This window comes from Tiliqua scincoides, chromosome 3 (genome assembly GCF_035046505.1).
Source record: "Tiliqua scincoides isolate rTilSci1 chromosome 3, rTilSci1.hap2, whole genome shotgun sequence".
NCBI classification, from domain to species: domain Eukaryota; kingdom Metazoa; phylum Chordata; class Lepidosauria; order Squamata; family Scincidae; genus Tiliqua; species Tiliqua scincoides.
The window spans coordinates 2,051,522-2,071,853 of NC_089823.1; the positions used below are offsets into that span (position 1 = coordinate 2,051,522).

General features: G+C 50.1%; 1 protein-coding gene across 1 annotated transcript in view; it reads right to left on the reverse strand.

The window, feature by feature from the left end:
* The window catches only part of CLPB (ClpB family mitochondrial disaggregase), a 107,672-nt gene extending 93,890 nt beyond the window's left edge, over positions 1-13,782 (reverse strand). The window contains exons 1-2 of the mRNA XM_066619900.1: positions 13,117-13,782; positions 8,932-8,983 (exon numbers count right to left, since the gene is read on the reverse strand). Coding sequence (XP_066475997.1) covers positions 8,932-8,983; positions 13,117-13,741 — 677 coding nt within the window. The 5' untranslated portion in view covers positions 13,742-13,782. The remainder of the gene's footprint in view (positions 1-8,931; positions 8,984-13,116) is intronic.
* Positions 13,783-20,332: the final 6,550 nt, after the last annotated feature.

The window sequence follows — 20,332 nt, forward strand, 5'->3', positions numbered from 1 at the left end:
TGGCCACATCCATTCCTTCACTGACTTTAGGTGCTGGTTCAGGAACTCCACCTCAGCTGCTTGAGAAGGTAAAGGTATGCACCACTGTGCAACATGCCAATTGGTTGCTTCATGTGGATGTTCAGCAGCATGGGGGGCCATCAAAAGCCAAAAGCCCCGGTGCTGAACAGGAGACCCTCACCTTTGCTACACTATTTCATATGTTCAGATGCTTATAGACTAAGTTTGGCTAGATGAAGAAAGGTTCACTCGGACAAGAACTGATGCAGCGTAATGGCAAAGTGCACTATAAATTATGAAGTTCTCGATTCAAATCCTACCTCTGCTCTGGCCTGCTTGGGTGGGCTTAGACAAACTGCTCTCAACCCCTGCAACATGGGAATAACAGTGCTGACCTACCTCACAGGTAATTGTTAGGGTTTACAATAAGATCATGAACGTGGAATGCTTTGGGCATCTCTGAAAAGTGCTCTGCAAATCATTAAATATCATTACTACATTAGCCCATGATAGGCCAACGTACAGAATCTTACTCTTCAAAGAACAGCATCACTGCAAGGAATGGGCCAAAAAACCGGCCACGCTGGGCCTGATTCACAGCATAGCAAACCCCTGGTGAGCCTCAGGTGCACCGGAAAGCTCCTCATGGCTCAAGGGAACAAACCAAGCCACAAGCTAAAGCAAAAGGCAGGCAACACAACCTCTCCAGGTCTCTAAAAAGAGCTCAGTAAACTGAGCAGCTGCACCCTTTAATCAAAGCCCCCCACAGCTGCCCTCTCAGCACTCCAGAGCTTAGCAACAGCAATGATGTCATCGTGGAGCGCTCTGGAGTCGGCCCTGTACAGTCACTGTTGAGCTTCGCACACAGTCATAAAAGAGGGAACGTTGTTCCACATTGGGGGGGGGGGTGTGAATGGCTCTGCACCCTCAAATGAGACGAGCCACTCCCTTCCCCATCTCCTCCACAGGAGCTTTCGCAAGTTGCCAAGTCGGTGCTGCACAACCTGCCACTTCTAGGGTGGTAGCAGGACTGAAACATCTAAGAGCAAACACTCTAGAAAGAAAGTATTTGGAAGACAGCGGAACAACCTCGAGGTAAGGTGAGGGAAACAGCTGCATCTTGGCCAGGGATAACTTCGGGGTATAAAAGGAGCTTGAAGCCCCCACAAGGAAGATGGCGGGCCCAATAACTTGCTCGTCTCCAGGCATCTCCTGCTGCATCATAAGAACATAAGAACAGCCCCACTGGATCAGGCCGTAGGCCCATCTAGTCCAGCTTCCTGTATCTCACAGTGGCCCACCAAATGCCCCAGGGAGCACCCCAGATAACAAGAGACCTCATCCTGGTGCCCTCCCTTGCATCTGGCATAGCCCATTTCTAAAATCAGGAGGTTGCACATGCGAATCATGGCTTGCCACCCGTAATGGATTTTTCCTCCAGAAACCTGTCCAATCCCCTTTTAAGGGCGTCCAGGACAGATGCCGTCACCACACCCTGTGGCAAGGAGTTCCACAGACCGACCACATGCTGAGTAAAGAAATATTTTCTTTTGTCTGTCCTAACTCTCCCAACACTCAATTTTAGTTGATGTCCCCTGGTTCTGGTGTTATGTGAGAGTGTAACGAGCATCTCCCTATCCACTCTGTCCATCCCCTGCATAATTTTGTATGTCTCAATCATGTCCTCCCTCAGGCGCCTCTTTTCTAGGCTGAAGAGGCCCAAACGCCATAGCCTTTCCTTATAAGGAAGGTGCCCCAACCCCGTAATCATCTTAGTCGCTCTCTTTTGCACCTTTTCCATTTCCACTATGTCTTTTTACAGATGCGGCGGCCAGAAGTGGACACAATACTCTAGGTGTGGCCTTACCATAGATTTGTACAACAGCATTATAATATTAGCCATTTTGTTCTCAATACCTTTCCTAATGATCCCAAGCAATGAACTGGCCTTCTTTACTGCCGCCACACATTGAGTCGACACTTTCATCGACCTGACCACCACCACCCCAAGATCTCTCTTCTCATCTGTCACAGACAGCTCAGAACCCATCAGCCTATATCTAAAGTTTTGATTTTGTGCCCCAATGCGCATGACTTTACACTTACTTGCATTGAAACATATCTGCCATTTTGTTGCCCATTCTGCCAGTCTGGAGAGATCCTTCTGGAGTTCCTCACAATCACTTCTGGTCTTCATTACTCAGAAAAGTTTGGTGTCGTCTGCAAACTTAGCCACCTCACTGCTCACCCCTATCTCCAGATCATATATGAAGAGGTTGAAGAGCACCGGTCCCAGTACAGATCCTTGGGGCACACCGCTTTCACTTCTCTCCATTCTGAAAATAGCCCATTGACACCCACTCTCTGTTTCCTGGTCTTCAACCAGATCTCAATCTAGGAGAGGACCTGCTCTATAATTCCCTGACTGTGGAGTTTTTTCAGTAGCCTTTGGTGAGGGACCGTGTCAAACGCCTTCTGAAACTCCATGGGTTCTCCTGCATCCACATGCCTGCTGACCTTTTCAAAGAATTCTAAAAGGTTTGTGAGGCAAGACTTATCCTTACAGAAGTCATGCTGATTCTCTCTCAGGAAGGCTTGCTCGTCTATGCATTTTGAGATTCTATCTTTGATGAGGCATTCCACCATCTTACCCGGTATAGATGTTAGGCTGACCGGCCTATAGTTTCCTGGGTCCCCCCTCTTTCCCTTTTTAAAGATTGGTATGACATTCTCTGGCACCGTGGCCATTTTGAGGGACAAGTTGCATATTTTGGTCAAGAGATCAGCAACTTCATTCTTCAATTCCTTAATACTCTTGGGTGGATGCCATCAGGGCCCAGTGACTTACTGATCTTTAATTTATCAATGAGGTCTGAAACATCTTCTCTTTTAACCTCTATCTGACTTAATTCCTTGGTCAGGAGGAGCCGTTCCGGCAGCAGTATCTGCCCAAGGTCTTCTGCCGTGAAGACAGACGCAAAGAACTCATTTAATTTCTCTGCCATCGCTAAGTCTCCTTTTATCTCCCCTTTCCCTCCCTCACCATCCAGAGGGCCAACCGCTTCTCTGGCGGGTTTCCTGCTTCTAACATATTTGAAGAAGCTTTTATTATTCCCCTTAATACTGCTGGCCATGTGTTCCTCATAGTCTCGCCTGGCCTCCAGTATCACCTTCTTACATTTCTTTTGCCACAGTTTATATTCCTCTTTATTCTCCTCATTAGGGCAAGACTTCGTTGACGGAAGGAAGCTTCCTTGCCTTTTACGGCCTCTCTAACTTGGCTGGTTAGCCATGCGGGCACCCTCCTGAACTCAGTCAAGCCCTTCTTCCTTTGCAGTATACACTTCCGCTGGGCCTCTATTACTGTTGATTTGAGCAACCTCCATGCTCTCTGTAGAGACTGGACTCTTTTTACCTTCCCTTCCTTTTTTACTTTCCCTTTCAACCTCCTTCTAACCAGCCTCCTCACTTGAGGGAAGTCTGCTTGTCGGAAGTCAAGGGTTTTTGTGAGAGATTTATCTGAGAGAGAAGTGCATCACAGGCACTTTGCTTCCCCTGCCCTTTACCCCTCCCCCATCCCAGACATATGGGTCTCTATTCAGGTCTCCGATCCCACGAGTTCTGGGTGAGTGACTCCGGGTCGCTGCTGCTTAATGCTGAAGCCCAAAGGGCATGTTTGAGTTTGTGCTCAGTGCCTGCAAGCCAGGCCTGCTTTGCCCTCTTGACAGGTGGAGGAAGAGGAAGCTGGAAACTTGAACTTTTTGCCACAACAAACAAAGGCTTCTGTTCACAGCAGCCAGAAAAATGCCACTTCCCTTCCCAATATGTTGCTGTTACACAGCTGGGAGCCAGGAAAACTTTCTCCCTCTCAGGATGTGCCCTCCTCTCTGCAAGAATGTCTGCACCATTCAGAGCACAAGTTTCTAAGAGGACCAGCATGCTGGTCTGTCACGACCAGATCAGGCCCCACACGGTGCCAGTTCTTGGAGGCCAGCCTGCCCCATCAGCCCATTTGCTTAAAAACCTGTGGGCTTAGAGTGCAAAACAAGTGATTGGTAGGTCTTCATATATTATTATTAATAGTATTTATATATAGCTTTTCAACAAAAAGTTCACAAAGCGGTTTTTGCAAATGGACAAGACAAGCGGAAAAGTCTTGGAGAGTCAGCACTCAGGCCATTCGGATACGTGTGGCCGTCACTATGATCCAAGTTGCACAGGGCTTCAAATGGCTGGGGCTTCCCCACTGGGTGCTTCGCAATGACATCATCACCAAGAGGCTCTGAGGCTCAGAATGTTATCAGCCTTGGGGCCAACGGTGATTCTGAAGGATGGGTAGGAATGTGGTGGGGGGAAAATTCAAACGGAGAAGGGAGGCAGAGAGGAAAAAGAAGAGGCTGGCAAAAGCCTGTACCCAGGGGACAGCCACGAAAGTTGGGTGTTGGGAGAGTCGGGACAGACAGAAGAAAATATTTCTTTACCCAGCGTGTAATTAGTCTGTGGAACTCTTTGCCACAGGAAGTAGTGATGGCATCTTGCCTGGATTCCTTTAAGAGGGGATTGGACAAATTTCTGGAGGAAAAGTTCATTACTTGTTACAAGTCATAGTAGGTGTGTGCAAGCTCTTGGTTTGAGAGGCAGGCTGCCTCTGATTGCCAGATGTGGGGGAGGGTACCGGGATGCATATTGTATCTGTTGTCTTGTGTGCTCCCTGGGACATTGGTGGGTCACTGTGAGATACAGGAAGCTGGACTAGATGGGCCTTTGGCCTGATCCAGCAGGGCTCTTCTTATGTTCTTATGTTAATGGAAGACAAGGGAAAAAGAGAAAGGAAACTGAAGGTAAACAACAGAATACAGGAGGAAATGAAGGGCCAGTAGGAAAGCCTAGGATGAAAGAAGAGAGCAGGTGAAGCATTCTCTTCCCAGAATCCCAGGGAGAGCGGAAGGAAGGGGGCAGGAGAAGTGTCAGAGGAAAGGGGAAGCAGCAGCAGCAACCAGGAGACCCTTCAGCAGAGAGAGTCCCTAAGCATCCCTAGCCCCTCCCAGCAGTCCTAGCAGTGTGCTCAGGCTGGGGAGCACCACCTGAGATCATGCAAGAGGAAGCTGCACCACCTAACCCCTGACTTGCCTTGCTGGTGTGAAGGTAATGGCTGAGATAGGTCCCGAATCCTGAAGGACCTTCTCCTCCCAGCCCCATCCTCCCCATGTATTGCCCCTCCTCTGTAAAGACCTGGAACTGAGCAGCATTCTTCAGTGCCTGGGTCTTATCCTGGGGCAGGTACCAAAGCACATCATTCCCTAACTCACACAACAAGGGAGGAGAGGGAGAGGTCACCAGGCTCCATGGGAGGGCGGCTGGATGCTGCAGGCAGTGGCGCCACAAGGGGGTTGCGGGCTGCACCCGGTGACACGCACAGGGGAGGTGACACACACTGGGGGATGACACTCTAAAATCACAGTGGTTAGGAATAACCCCATCACGTTATATACCGCTGGATGCAGAATTATGAGCCGAACACAATGCAAAAAACCTGAGTGAAATAGCTCCTTTCCTTCAAACGTTATGGCCAAAAAACTGGAGAACAAAAAATGCATGGATCCCTATGAAAAGTGAAAGCGAGCCATATCGTGCGTTTACTCGTGAGTAGGCGAACTTGTCTTAGCCCGTTGGAAAGGGCAGGCCGAGAGGAATCCAACAACACCAGAATGGTCCTGATCCAATGAACGCAGCTCCCAAAAACACTTGAGAAGGAAGTTCCTCCCTCCAAGCACATAAATGTATTGAGCCCTATGGAAAGTTAAACTAAGCCTCATAGTCATGTTTATTTGCAAGTAAGCATACATGCCTTGGCTGGTGTGGAAGATCAGGTGAAGGAGAGTGCAAGGCTACCAGAATGGTCCTGATCCTATGCACCTGGAGCTCAACAAGTGCTCCAGAAGGCAGCCTCCCTCCCAAAAAGGATCAAAACAGAGGCGTCAGCTGTTTTGAACCTTTTTGAGACTTGCAAAGCCAGCTGGATCCTGCCAGTGGTCTGGTTTAAACAGAAGTGCTTAAATTGAACTGGGCACTGGGCAAGGCTGAAAATCTTACTGGTTTTGGAGGGGGGGAATGTTATTGTAGGCAGGCTACAGAGGAAATTCACTTGGTGGAACAGGGTTGGCTTCTGCTTATTTAATTATTTGTTTTACTTTAATTATTTATTCTTATTTATTTTAATTTGCCTGATGATGTCACTTCCACCATGACATCACTTCTGGTGGGTCTTGGACAGACTGTCATTCTAAAAAGTAGGTCCCAGTGCTAAAAGTTTGAGAACTGCTGCAATAAGGTGTTAGTAAGTTGACACCCTTGGGGAGGGGTGACACCACTAGTGACCAAAATCACTAAAATCACAGTTTGGAGGAATAATACCAGCATGTTATATAACAATCAGTGCGTAATTTCATGCAGAATGTGTTCTATCTATGTTCTATTCAAAAGGTACAGCCAAAAAACCAGTGGGGGCAGAATGATGGTACATCACCACGCCCACCACCTGGGGTGTTGCCCCGCCCACTGCATGGGGGGGGTGACGCACTGGCATCTCGCACCAGGTGACGCGAACCCTAGTGACGCCACTGGCTGCAGGTCTCTGGCCACAGATGCTGTGCACCTTGAGGGCAGCACCAGATCACAGTGACAAGCAGGTCTGGAAAAGCAGTGCCAGTTCTTGGGGGGGAGGGGAACCAGCCCCACACGTGATTGAAACAAGAAAGAGGCTTGTTTTAAATCCTAGGCACCATTTAGGCAGAGAAAACGTGGAAATGAGAAATTGGAAAATGCACGTCAACCAGATCATTCAGAGGCGATACGTGTCTGTCGAGGGAGATTCACTCAAACCAAAAACAAGGCTGCCTCCCAAATTAAATGCTGTGCAAACCATTCACAAAATGTCACTGACCAAACATTTTCTAAGCAGCAGTTGGGGAAGTTAAACCAGAACGCTGCCAGGATGGCTGGTCGGGGGGGGGGGTGCCTGCACTCACTCAAAGATAATGTGGCTTCCTGCAATTACTGACAAGGGCCAGCGCACTGCCCATCAGTGGCCTTGACAGAGTCCAGACCTCGGCTGCACCAGAGTGAGCCCATTTCCTGAGAGATGCCTGCAGGTGGGAAGCTAAGGACCATCTCCAAAGCTCGGGCAGCCCAGGGAGAGGGAGAGCCCAGGGAGAGGGAGACAGAGGGGAGAGTTAGGGTGATGCATATAGGAAGCCTGTCGCCAAAGGACGTGGGACAAAGCAAGAGGCGTGGACTCAGCTGCTCCCCACAGCAAAGACAGGGCCTCAGGACCACTGGCTCTTCAAAGCGAGAATGCGCACAGACCAGCTTCAGCCTCAATGTTTTCCTTTTGCCTTTTTTCCGTGAGAATCTGGGCGGCCCACCAACATCTTTTCAATTACAAAGGAAGACTACAGTCTCAGGATGTGCTGAAATAGATGGGCTGAAAAGAATAAGATGAAGTTCAACAGGGACAAATGCAAGATTCTGCACTTAGGCAAAAATAACCAAAGACCCAGGAACAGGATGGGAGATACCTGGCTTGACAGTACAACATGTAAGAGGGATCCTGGAGTTGCAGTGGATCACAAGATGAACATGAGTCAGAGTGTGATGCGACTGCAAAGAAGGCAAATTCAATTTTAGCCTGCGTTAGTAGAACCAGAGCTTTCAAGTTGCAAGAAGTTGTGGTTCCACTTTACTCTGCATTGATCAGACCTCACCTGGAGTACTGTGTCCAATTCTGGGCACCTCACTTGAAGAAAGATCAGAGGAGAGCAATGAGAAAGATCAGAGGGCTGGAGAACAAGCCCTATGAGGAAAGGTTGAGGGAACTTGTATGTCTAGCCTCGAGAAGAGAAGACTCAGAGAGAATGTGATAGAGCTCTCCAAATACTTGAAGGGCTGTCATATGGAAGCGACACATTTGTTCTTAACTGCCTCTGAAAGTAGAACTAGATCCAACTTCTCCCACAAAAGAGATTCCAACTGGATAGCAGGAAAAAAATTCCTAACAGTAAGGGTGGTTCAGCAGTAGAAGAGACTGCCCAGGGAGGTGGTGGATTCTCCCTCGCTGGAAATCTTCAAGCAGAGGTTCGACAAGCACCTTCTGAAGATGCTCTAGGAGGATTTCCTGCTAGGCAGAGGGTTGGACTAGATGACCTTTTAGGTCCCTTCCAACTCTATGATTATAGGATCATTTAAAAGTGAAGGTCTCCATGCAGATGTTCCAAATAAGTCATAGAGCAGCAAGGGCCAGTGCAGGACTCTCTGTTCATCAGCCCCCCTCCTGCAGGCACACCAATGCACTTTACGCCCAAACAAGAGGGGCAAACCCACTGTCAATGGGAGCCCTCCAAATCACTGCCATGCACAAACATGCAAGAGGTAGGGGAACGATGCTGGCAGCAGCAGGCACCCATCTGCAGGTGGTGCTCAGTGCAGGTCCAAGTGCTCTGTGGGAGGAGGCGATGCAGCATCTGCCAGAAGGAGTCTGCCCAGGTCAGGGGTCAGTGGTGCCAGGTCAGAGAGCAACAGCCCTTGGGAAAAGGGGCATTCCAGAAACTGGGACGACACGAAGAAGAGGGCAACAAAAAGGAGTGGGAGAATGGAGCTGCATTCCAATCTGAACACACAAGAACCTGGAGCCAGTCCTGTAGTAATGACGTCACTCCAGCAAGTGAGCCAAGCCACGTGCTTCATGGGAAGGCAAAAGGCATCGATAGTTTCATCACCCATTCACTGAGTTAGCAAACAACATTCATTCAGACTGGACAAATCCAGTTACGCACATCTCAGGGGGCAGACAAACAGAAGAGGGTCCACAGGCTGCATCCCTCACACTTCACAGTTAATTCAGGGGACAAATAAAGCCTCTGAAGGGGGACTTACCTGCTCACTTCCGAAGCATTGCTGACCCTCGCAGCTTCTAGCAGAGCCTCTTCTGAAAGAGACAAGGAGGAGGAATCACCAGGAGTAAGGCAGAAGGAGGTGTCTCCAGGTATTGCTCAGGACCTTGACAGCCACCCTCAAAGATGAAGCTGCTTATTTTTAAGTGTGTGGCCCAATCTTACCCAACCCTATCCTTGTGCTGATGGAACTCACATTCTGCCAGTGTAAGGTCCAGGGTGCTGGTGTGACAGCTGCTGCAACAATGTGTATGCCAGGGCAGCCAGCGTGTGTGCATTAAATAGGCCATAGCCCCTGCCGGAGCAGGTAAGCCTCAAGGGGGGGATTGAGACTGGTCAGAGGTGTGTCAAGGGCAGGCTGGGGGTGAATTTCAGCAGCAGTACCAATATCCTATGCCTCTGGTTCAGTTCAAAACACCCCCTTAGAACCATTCAGATTTACACCAGCCAAAGAGCTGGGGTGGATCTGAGTAGACCACTGGGGACAAGGCAGTGGTGGAGCAGGCATGTATAAAGGTTTTGACTTCCCTCTGCATTGGCGATGGTTCCTGGCAGGTCCATGGCATGCAGTAAAAGCTGCGCCAGTACCAAAGCACACTCTGGGCCAGCCAAGGATAAGACTGGTCTATTATTTTCCTTTATACAGCTGCAGCCTATTTATCCACGGATTTTTTATCTGCTGATTTGTCTTAAAGAGAATGATGTGGGGGAACTGAAAGTCACACACACCTTTGCCTCCTTTGCCCTGTGCTGGCATATCGATTTCCAGGCAGCCCAAAATACTGCAAAAAGGCTCTGCCTTGCCCAGGCAGAGAAATAGCCTTGGAACCCTGGAAGAGGTTCCCCTCCCAAAGGAACAATAACATTCCTGGAGCCCCTGAGCCAGCAAAGAGGCTGAAGAAGGGAAGGGGGGTCGAAAATCTCTGTAGCCAGAACACGTGCAGCAAGGTGGAGCTCTCTCTCACACACACACACAGGGGCAGGTGTGGTAGCAACAGAGGGCATTGCTTTAAAAAATCCAGGGAGTGTTTGCCAAATTCCCCCCCCCCATTAAGATGGTGCAGGCAATCAACAACACAAGCAACCCCCCCCCCATGGTGCAGGCTATTACTGACACAAGCAAGCCTTCCCACCAAGCAAAGCATGAGATATAGCCTACAATCCTCTCCACACTTTCCTGGAAGTAAGCCCCATTGACTGGAATAGGGCTTACTTCTGAGTAAAAATGCAAAGGGTTGGACTCTTAAAAGATCAGCATCCCAACTGTGAAAGAAGCTGGGCAGCTGGCAACAGGGAGGGCTGAGTACGGAGGGGAGGGGATTGATAACAGCTGCCTTAGTTTCCTTCCATCTGGAAGTGTCAGGCTGCAGCATATTTGTGTAACTATGGAATTTAGCACAACACATTTTTTGTTAATCATGCAGAGTCACGGATTGGAACTAACACGGATAAATAAGATCCACTTGTACACCTCGCAGCAACCTTATCAGAACTGCTCAGAGTGTTCCACTAAAACAAGCATCAATGTATCTTCCAAATTCAGGCCTTCCACAATATTGTTATGGGGGATGAACTTCCTCATTTGTGAACCAATTTAGGCTCCGATGTTGCCCTATAACAATGCAACACTCTCCAACATAAAGAAAACAAAAAGACCACCCTGAGAGCCGAAGAGAAGCAGGAACGAGGTCACCAAATAAAGTTAGTCACCACAGCTGTACGTTGAAGAGACAAGGGAGGAAGGCACAGCCTGGGCCCTTGAAAGATTCTCTGTCTGGAAGCCAAGAGAGTCACTGCCAATCAGGTTCAAGGAGTAGCAGAGCAGGGCCTGCCTGGGGAGGAGGCAGGCAGCTCCTTCAATACTTGGCTGAAATACCCCACCTTCTGGCAACACTCAAGGAACTGCACCACATGGGGTTCGTCTGCTTTCAGGGAGCAACCTCAACACTTCCACCTGGGATGCAGGACTGGGCAGTTCATCTGGAGTTTCCAGGGCTCGTTTCACCTCACACATTCCAGTTGGCAAAGGCTAGTGGGCCAGCCAGGCCAAAATGTGCCACGTCTAAGGGCAGTGAGATGAATTTAGGAAATGATGAAACAAGCGGGACCTGCAACAAAATCCTGCATCTCCCCAACTGACATCTCAACATTCCTTGGCTCCTGAGCAAGGAATGTCCCAGAGCACACCCAGTCCACACCAAACAGTTAAGGGAGCTTTCCCTTCAATATCCTGTGCAAACCTATCAACTCTGGCATGCCCAGGGACTCTTGCACAGATGACTACAAACCACTGCTTTGCTTGCAGGTGGCCTCAGTTTGCTTACAAATGGAGACAGAGTCAACCCCTAGCATTTGCCTTTAGTTCACAGAGATGATGATATCACATTAGGGAAAGTGGCAGGTGCGTCCCCCCCCTCACTTTGAGATAGGCTGCCCTAATGACTGGAGCAGGATGGGGTGGGGGCTGCCTTGCCTCTTGGAAATCCTACAACCTACAAAGTTGCTCACTGTCCTTTTTACAAACACAGGCCAGCTAAGCACTGCAACAACTGCTGTTGTAAGAAAGACTAATCAATGCTGAATAAGCGTGCAACAATAGTAAACAAAACAGCCAAATTGAATTCTGTGGTTTAGCAAGCAGATGGAGCCTTGCTTCACTTCCAAACCATCTTGGAAAGGGAAGGGAATTCAGAAGTGCTAATGCAACAAAGGCCAAACTGTAATGCCAAAGAACATAAAACCCAGCCTGGCAGTTTTGTATCCACCGGATCTGAAGTGGCCACAGAGGGGTGCAAGACTAGAAAACCACCTTTGAAGCAGGCATGCAATGCCTGTGCGACAGGCAGACCTGAAGCTATTTAGGCAGAACAATGCACAGTTTTGTCACCACTGGGAACAGCTGACCAGTCCAGTTTGCTCCAGAGTGTGATCTTGAGGCTGCAGCCTTCAAAGAGCTGCAGGTGCCATTTCGAATGTGGTGTAAAAATTAAGTAGGCTGAGATGAGTCTGTTATTCAGGGAATGCCTCCAGTTCTCACAGCCTGGTCCCAGAATTGCCAAACAGGGTGTTCCAAGAGGACCTGATGCATGGGTTCAGCTACCATGCGGAACACATTCCCCGCTCTGTGCTCATCAAGCTCACTACGTTCATTCTCCCTCCTGCTCCTCTCTGCCAACATCTGGGCAGCCACATCACACCCAGCTAGTACAGAAAGATGCTGCAGCTGACACATGTTCAGGAAATCCACAAAGTATCACCACTGCTCAGGAAGAACATGCCAGTTCCTAGGCCCTGACTGGCTGGGCAGAAGGGACAACAGTGGAATACCAGGTGGTATCACAGACCTGGCTCAAGCAATGGCATAGCCAGTCACTCTGGAGCCCAGCGCAAAGTTAAAAATGATGCTCCCCACATCACACCCAGAAGTGCTTCTGGGTGTGACCCAGATATCACACCTGCAGGTTTCTTTTTTTAACTGAAAAATTTACAGGGCAAGGGGAACAAGGGACCAGAGACTGCAATCCCCTTTGCCCCTCTTTCAGAGTGCTGATTTTCAGGAACTTTTTACAAGATGAAAGCAGTGATGGGGGGGGGGAGGGAATTGTGTGGATGGGTGGTCAAGCAGTGTTATCCCCAGAAAGCCTACAGCCTGGTGCAATTACTACCCCTGTATCCCCTCTAGCTACGTCACTGAGCTCAAGAAACTGCCATTGATTGATCCTGGCCCTAGCTTTAAGTATTCCACAATTCCTTGGCACACATTACTCCCCCCTCCCCAAAGGTTGGCCACCCTGTTCCCCACACACAGCACTCGCTGCTTGAAGTGTGACATGCAGAGCAGGGATGTGCAGTGGGAGGGTGGTGGGTGAAGCACAGCCTTTGAGAAAGTGCCACCTCCACGTGAGGCACCCAGGCACCCACAACCCACACACTCTGCTGCTTGAAGTGTGACATGCAGAGCAGGGACGTGCAATGGGTGGGGAGGTGGGTGAGGCAGAGCCTCCCCACCTAAGTGCCGCCTCTGTGTGAGGCACCCACAACCCACGTGCAAAGCCTCGCACGGCAGCGGCGCTTTCAAAGGACTCTGGTGGGGAGGCGCTGCCTCACCTGCCCCCCACTCGCTGCAGGTCCCAGTGAGGAGCCTCCTGCAGCCCACCCTGGTGGTCACCTTTGGACAGGTGGCCCTTGCTGTAGCAGAAGGCCAGCCCGGCGGCGGCCATGGCAGTGGCGGAGAAGGCGGGGACCCTGACGCGCCGGCTCCGGCTCCGGCTCCCTCGGCTGCGGTGGTGCCCGGCGTGCTCGGGGTTGGGCCAGAGACGCGGCCTGCTGGGCTCCTGGGGGTCCCTGGGGAGCGGACCTTCGGGGCAGGAGAGCCTGGGCAGCCAGCCCCCTTCGGAGGTCACCGTGGACGGGCCCCTCTTGTCGGCCACCGGGGCCAAGCCAAGGACGGGCTCTGCTCTGCTCCCCCTGCCGGCCATGGCCAGCTCCTGCACGTCCAGCGCTGCCCCGCTCTGCAGCCAGGCTTCATCCTCGCGTCGCCCCCTGGAGGCCACGAGCCGGCTCTGCAGGTTGGCCGCTCTGCTCTCCGCCGCCCGCAGGCCTGGCTCGCGGCGACCCCTGGCGGCGGCTTCCAGGTACTGCAGAGCCTCGCGCCCGGCGGCGGCGGCGGCGGCTCCTCTCCTGCCCGGCTCCCGCGCCGAGGCTCCGCGAATCACCGGCACGCGCCTGGTCCTGGCCCCGAGGAGGCGGGCGAGCGCGAGCGGCACAGGCCTGCTCATCAGGCAGCTCAGCATCGCTCTCCCCCGCCCGGCAACTGCAGGCCTGCCCGCTCAGTCACCCGGGAAACCAAAATGGCGGAGTCCAGGCCCTGCTATGAGGGCACGCACGCCACGCAAAGCGCTGCGGGAGGGCCTCATGGGTGTTGTAGTCTGCCGTTGCCCAACCCTGAAGCCTGTCAGGCAAGGAGGGACTACAGTTCCCATAAAGCCGCGGGGCGAGACGTCAACAAAGGGCTCCTAGTCCGTGGGGCCAGTGGGTGCTAGGGATTGTAGGCAGCCGTGTAGTGCGGAAGCGGCTGGCCGGCGGCGTGGCTGTGCGCGGAGCTGGTGATGGCTGCGTGGAAGCGCCTCCAGTTCTGAATGCTCACGATTCACACTTCGAAAGTTTTATAGTTTTAATTACACAGTTTAATTTATAATGATTTTTTTCTTAATTTTTTATTTTTATTTTCATTTAATGATTTTTTTCTTAATTTTTTATTTTTTTCTGTGTTTTAATGATTTTTTTAGTGTTTCTCAAACTGTGGGTCTTAAGTTTTAATGATTTCTCACACTGGGTCGGGACCCACTAGCTGGGTCAGAAGCTAATGTCAAGTGGGTCCCCATTCACTTCAATATTTTATTGCTAATATAAAATTAGACCAGGGACTTGCTGCTCCCTGGTCTGTGAGTGCAGTGAGTGCAGTGGGGGAAATCTGTCCTCTCACTCTGTACATGCCTTGATGGCCTCCGTTTTGCTCCCACTGCCCAGGATGGCTCCGAAGGGGAGGGGCTGCTTGCACAGCGCGTTCAGGCGCCTGCTAAACATAGTGCTTTGCCCCCCCCCCAGCTACACCACTGTTTTGCCCAAACCCATTGCCTGCTAACTGGGCAAAGAGGCATCTTTACAAGTGGCACCTTTGTACGTAGTGGAGGGGGGCATCACTATCCATCTTCACCCCAGCCTGGTGCCTTGTCCAGCAGCTGTTCCTCATGACTCCTCTTTCTTTTTTAGATTGTGAGTCCTTTGAGGACCAGGAAACATTTATTATGCTATGTAAACTGCTTTGTGAGCTACTTTTTTAAAAAATAAAAGCAATATATAAATAGTCTTAATACAGCACAATTCTGTACCATGTTTACTTGGAAGTAAATTCCAATAATGAGTCCAATGGGGCTTGCTCCTGATGAAGTGTGTCTAGGATTGCAGCCTCTGTATTTGTAGCTGAGGCAAGATTTTGCCACTATAGTTGCAAAAGCTACTCTGTATTCTACTCTATAGTATGTCTTGCCACAATAGTTGCAAAAGTTACCCTGCTATATCACCTCTGGAAAAAAGAGCACTCTGCAGGTGCTCAGAGGCAGGCTGTTCCTTGAATAGCACCTGTTCAAATTGGAGCATCAACCCAAACCAGCCATGACATAACCTTGTAACTCTGGACCTCAACTGTGCCTTTCCTTTGGTACTGCAGTTGCTCTGCAAGATTCCTGCATGCTTAACAGCTGACAGCAGTCTCAGCTCCGGTCTTCTCCATGGGTGCCCATTAAATCAGACTGAGGCAGCTTCACGTCCTAATGAGCAGACAGTAGAATCATAAGCAGACCACCAGTGATAACCAGAGCAGAATAGAGCAGCAGTTTCTGCCCAAGGGAGTCAGGTGGCTGACAGGGAGACCTTGCTGTGTTGGGCGGGTGGAGCACAGAATTCAGGGCATCACCCTGTAAAGACACACCTCATTTACCTGAAGAACTGAAAGGAATAAGGGGAGGGGAGGAGAGATTGGTGTGTACACTTTTGTCTGCCTGCCTGCCTGCTGCAACATGTAACTGCCTCTTAATTGCTTTGCTGCCAGTGTCTTCCCTGTGTTGAATTCCAGACTGCAAGTGTCTCAGGGCAGGGCATCCGAAAATGAACACTTTTTATAAAAGTATTCAGCCTCTGCTCAGCGTAATAATAATAATAATGTCAAATGTCACACTTCTACTCCAGATCAGTTAACACAGAGGAACTGTGTGTGCAGATTCTTGCTTCACAGTTGCTCACTCAGGTAGGAAACCTGGCTTGAACCATAACAGAGAAGGCCCAGCTCTCTCTGGCTCTCAGAACAACCTGAATGACAAAGGGGCAGAGCATCTTCCTTACAAGGAAAGGTGTCTGGGGCTGTTTCATCTGGAAAAATATGCCTGAAGTGGGGCGTATATTTATATACCTCTTTTCAGCAAAATGTACAGTAGTTCATAAGGCAGTTACTTCTGTACTGCAGCGAGTCATGGACTCTTCGCTCACAACAGGAGAGGAAACTGAGCGCTTTCCACATGCGCTGCCTCCGACGCATCCTCGGCATCACCTTCCAAACAACACAGTTCCTGGAACGTGCTGGAATCCCTAGCGTGTATTCACTGCTGAAACAGAGACGCCTGCGTTGGCTTGGTCATGTCGTGAGAATGGATGATGGCCGGATCCCAAAGGATCTCCTCTATGGAGAACTCGTGCAAGGAAAGCGCCCTACAGGTAGACCACAGCTGCGATACAAGGACATCTGCAAGAGGGATCTGAAGGCCTTAGGGATGGACCTCAACAAGTGGGAAACCCTGGCCTCTGAGCGGCCCGCTTGGAGGCAGGCTGTGCAGCATGGCCTTTCCCAGTTTGAAGAGACACTTTGCCAACAGTCTGAGGCTAAGAGGCAAAGAAGGAAGGCCCATAGCCAGGGACACAGGCCAGGGACAGACTGCACTTGCTCCTGGTTTGGAAGGGATTGTCACTCCCGGATTGGCCTTTTCAGCCACACTAGACGCTGTGCCAGAACCACCTTTCAGAGCGCGATACCATAGTCTTTCGAGACTGAAGGTTGCCAATACAGTAACATAAATAAATAAATGAAATAAATGGTATAAAAAGCGGAGTCCCAAGTCCCCTTGTGTCATTTTCCTTTTGTCTTGTGTCCTTCATTTTTTGCCTCTTGGCTGGCGTTGTCTTTGCGTTCTTGATCTTGACCTGCCTGTGCTGTGTCAAGTCCTCTCTCTCCCACTACCCAAGAACCGCTGCACCAAGTGCACCATGGGTCACTGACCTTCCAGCCTTTCTCCCTTCTTCTACACTTCGCTACACACAAGTGAGAAACTGCTGCTCCAGCCCCACTGAACAGGCACCCCTGAGCGCAAAGCGACTGTGCCAGCTTCTCCAGCCCTTTTAGTGGGCTGCCTGGCAATGAGCCCCCTTCCCCAGGAAAGCAGCCTTAGGGTGCAATCCTAACCCCTTTTGTCAGTGCTTTCCAGCACTGGCATAGCAGTGCCAATGGGACATGTGCTGTATCCTGCAGTTGGGTGGTACTCATGGAGGCCTTCTCAGAGTAAGGAAATGTTTGTTTCCTTACCTCAGAGCTGCATTGCCCTTATGTCCAGTGCTTTCCAGCACTGACATAAGGGGTTAGGATTGTGCCCTTAAGTGGCTTTGCCCTATTTCCTTATGGCTCACCTCTGGCTTTGCTTTTAAACCCATTGCGGCCTGCTTTGAAACGGGAGATTGCTTGTCCTCAGCAAGCTGATCCCATGACTCCTGCAATACTTTGAACCTGAGTCAGTAGGAGCAGATAGTTAACTTACACACAAGGGATAGTTAACTTCAGGGAACTTATGTGTGTAGAGATAGTTAACTTCAGAAGGCGGTTGACACAGTCCCTCACCAAAGGTTACTGAGAAAACTCCACAGTCAGAGGATTAGAGGGCAGGTCCTCTCCTGGATTAGGAACTGGTTAAGGTCCAGGAAGCAGAGAGTGGGTGGCAATGGACAATTTTCACAATGGAGAGAGGTGGAAAGTGGAGCGCCCCAAGGATCTGTCCTGGTGCTTTTCAACCTGTTCATAAATGACCTGGAGACAGGGTTGAGCAGTGATGTGGCTAAGTTTGCAGACAACACCAAACTTTTCTGAGTGGTGAAGACCAGAAGTGATTGTGAAGAGCTCCAGAAGGATCTCTCCAAACTGGGAGAATGGGCAGCAAAATGGATGCGTTTCAATGTAAGTGTAAAGTCATGTACATTGGGCCAAAGAATCAAAACTTTACATATAGGCTAATGGGTTCTGAGCTGACTGAGACTGATCAGGAGAGAGATCTTGGGGTCCCTGTGGACAGCTCGATGAAAGTGTTGACCCAATGTGCAGCGGCAGTGAAGAGGGCTAATTCCATGCTTGGGATCATTAGGAACGGCATTGAGAATAAAACAGCTAATATTGTAATGCTGTACAAATCGATGGTAAGACCACACCTGGAGTATTGTGTCCAGTTCTGGTCACTGCATCTCAAAAAGGATATAGTGGAGATGGAAAAGGTGCAAAAGAGAGCAACCAAAATTATTACAGGGCTGGGGCACCTTGCTTATGAGGAAAGGCTGCAGTGTTTGGGCCTCTTTAGCCTAGAAAACAGGCGTCTGAGGGGCGACATGATTGAGACATACAAAATCATACAGGGGATAGACAGAGTAGATAGAGAGATGCTCTTTTTCCTCTCACATAACACCAGAATCAATCCATGAAAGTTGAGTGTTGGGAGAGTTAGGACAGACAGAAGAAAATTTTTTTTTTACCCAGCGTGTAATTAGTTTGTGGAACTCTGCCACAGGAAGTAGTGATGGTATCTTGCCTGGATGCCTTTAAGAGGGGATTGGACAAATTTCTGGAGGAAAAGTTCATTACGGGTTACAAGTCATAGTAGGTACGTGCAAGCTCTTGGTTTTAGAGGCAGGTTGCCTCTGATTGCCACATGCAGGGGAGGGCACCAGGACGCAGGTTGTGTCTGTTGTCTTGTGTGCTCCCTGGGGCATTTGGTGGGTCACTGTGAGATAAAGGAAGCTGGACTAGATGGGCCTTTGGCCTGATCCAGCGGGGCTCTTCTGATGTTCTTAACTTTAGTCTCTGGCAAAGCCTAGCAGCTGACCCCAGTGTCCCCCCTTTCTTGTATTGTGTGTAGTCAAATTGTTGATATGCTTAGTGCCTCAGTCTTTTTCTCCCTGGTGTGTGCTGTATGTGTGTGCACTTAGGAGCCTAGTAGCCCAATCCTTGGTATGTCTCCTTAGAAGTAAGTCTCATTTAGTTCAGTCGGGCTTACTTTCATGAACTTTCTCCGACACTCATTCTCTCGATACCGAGCTAAACAAGCGCATCGGTAAAGCAGCTACCACGTTTTCCAGACTCACAAAGAGAGTCTGGTCCAACAAGAAGCTGACGGAACATACCAAGATCCAGGTCTACAGAGCTTGCGTCCTGAGTACACTTCTGTACTGCAGCGAGTCATGGACTCTTCGCTCACAACAGGAGAGGAAACTGAGCGCTTTCCACATGCGCTGCCTCCGACGCATCCTCGGCATCACCTGGCAGGACAAAGTTCCAAACAACACAGTCCTGGAACGTGCTGGAATCCCTAGCATGTATTCACTGCTGAAACAGAGACGCCTGCGTTGGCTTGGTCATGTCGTGAGAATGGATGATGGCCGGATCCCAAAGGATCTCCTCTATGGAGAACTCGTGCAAGGAAAGTGCCCTACAGGCAGACCACAGCTGCGATACAAGGACATCTGCAAGAGGGATCTGAAGGCCTTAGGGATGGACCTCAACAAGTGGGAAACCCTGGCCTCTGAGCGGCCCGCTTGGAGGCAGGCTGTGCAGCATGGCCTTTCCCAGTTTGAAGAGACACTTTGCCAACAGTCTGAGGCTAAGAGGCAAAGAAGGAAGGCCCATAGTCAGGGAGACAGACCAGGGACAGACTGCACTTGCTCCCGGTGTGGAAGGGATTGTCACTCCCGGATTGGCCTTTTCAACCACACTAGACGCTGTGCCAGAACCACCATTCAGAGCGCGATACCATAGTCTTTCGAGACTGAAGGTTGCCAATACAATAACTTTCATGAAAGTACACATGGATTGCAGCCCAGAACTCTCGGTCAGTCTGTTGTAACTGTTGTAGAAGGAAGCTCAAAATCAACCTCAGGCTTCCTTTTAAGGCAGGCTCCCTTAACTGTCACAGCTGCCACTCAAACGTGGTTCTGCAGGCCCCTCTTGGAAGCTGCTGTGTGTCACAATCTGGTTGGGTTTTTTGCAATCATACATGCAGATGTCTCCTGTTGCTATAATTGTACAGATCAGTTGCTCTTTGACCTGCTGTTGCCTCAATTAAAGGATCTGCTGTTCTGTCCATTATTGCACCACGGTTGCCTTGTGCTATTACCTGCTATTGCTTTAATGCAGGAATTCACCATCTTCTGTGTTGTATGAGTGTGGAAGAAGTGAAAATTGCATGCAGTGAATGCGAAGCAACATGAAAGCAGAACTGGCTTGGCTTCATAAGGAATAGTTGGGACCATGAGTATTGGGTGTAGGCATGCAGGAAATCTTGCCAGTGTGTGAGTTAGCAGAGATGCAGGTGGGTGAGGGCCATCTGGGGGAGGGGGTAAGCTCAAGGACAGTCAGAGGAATTGCTGCCCAGTGCCAGAAGAAACCTTGTTCTTAAAAGGACCAGAAAAGGCTTCTAACAGCAGCAAGCAAGAGCCAGCTTAAGGAAGACACCTCCCATCAGTCACAAAGTGAGGGGCTGCAAAGTACCACCTGCTTCTCTGACCTTCCGTCACATGTGCTG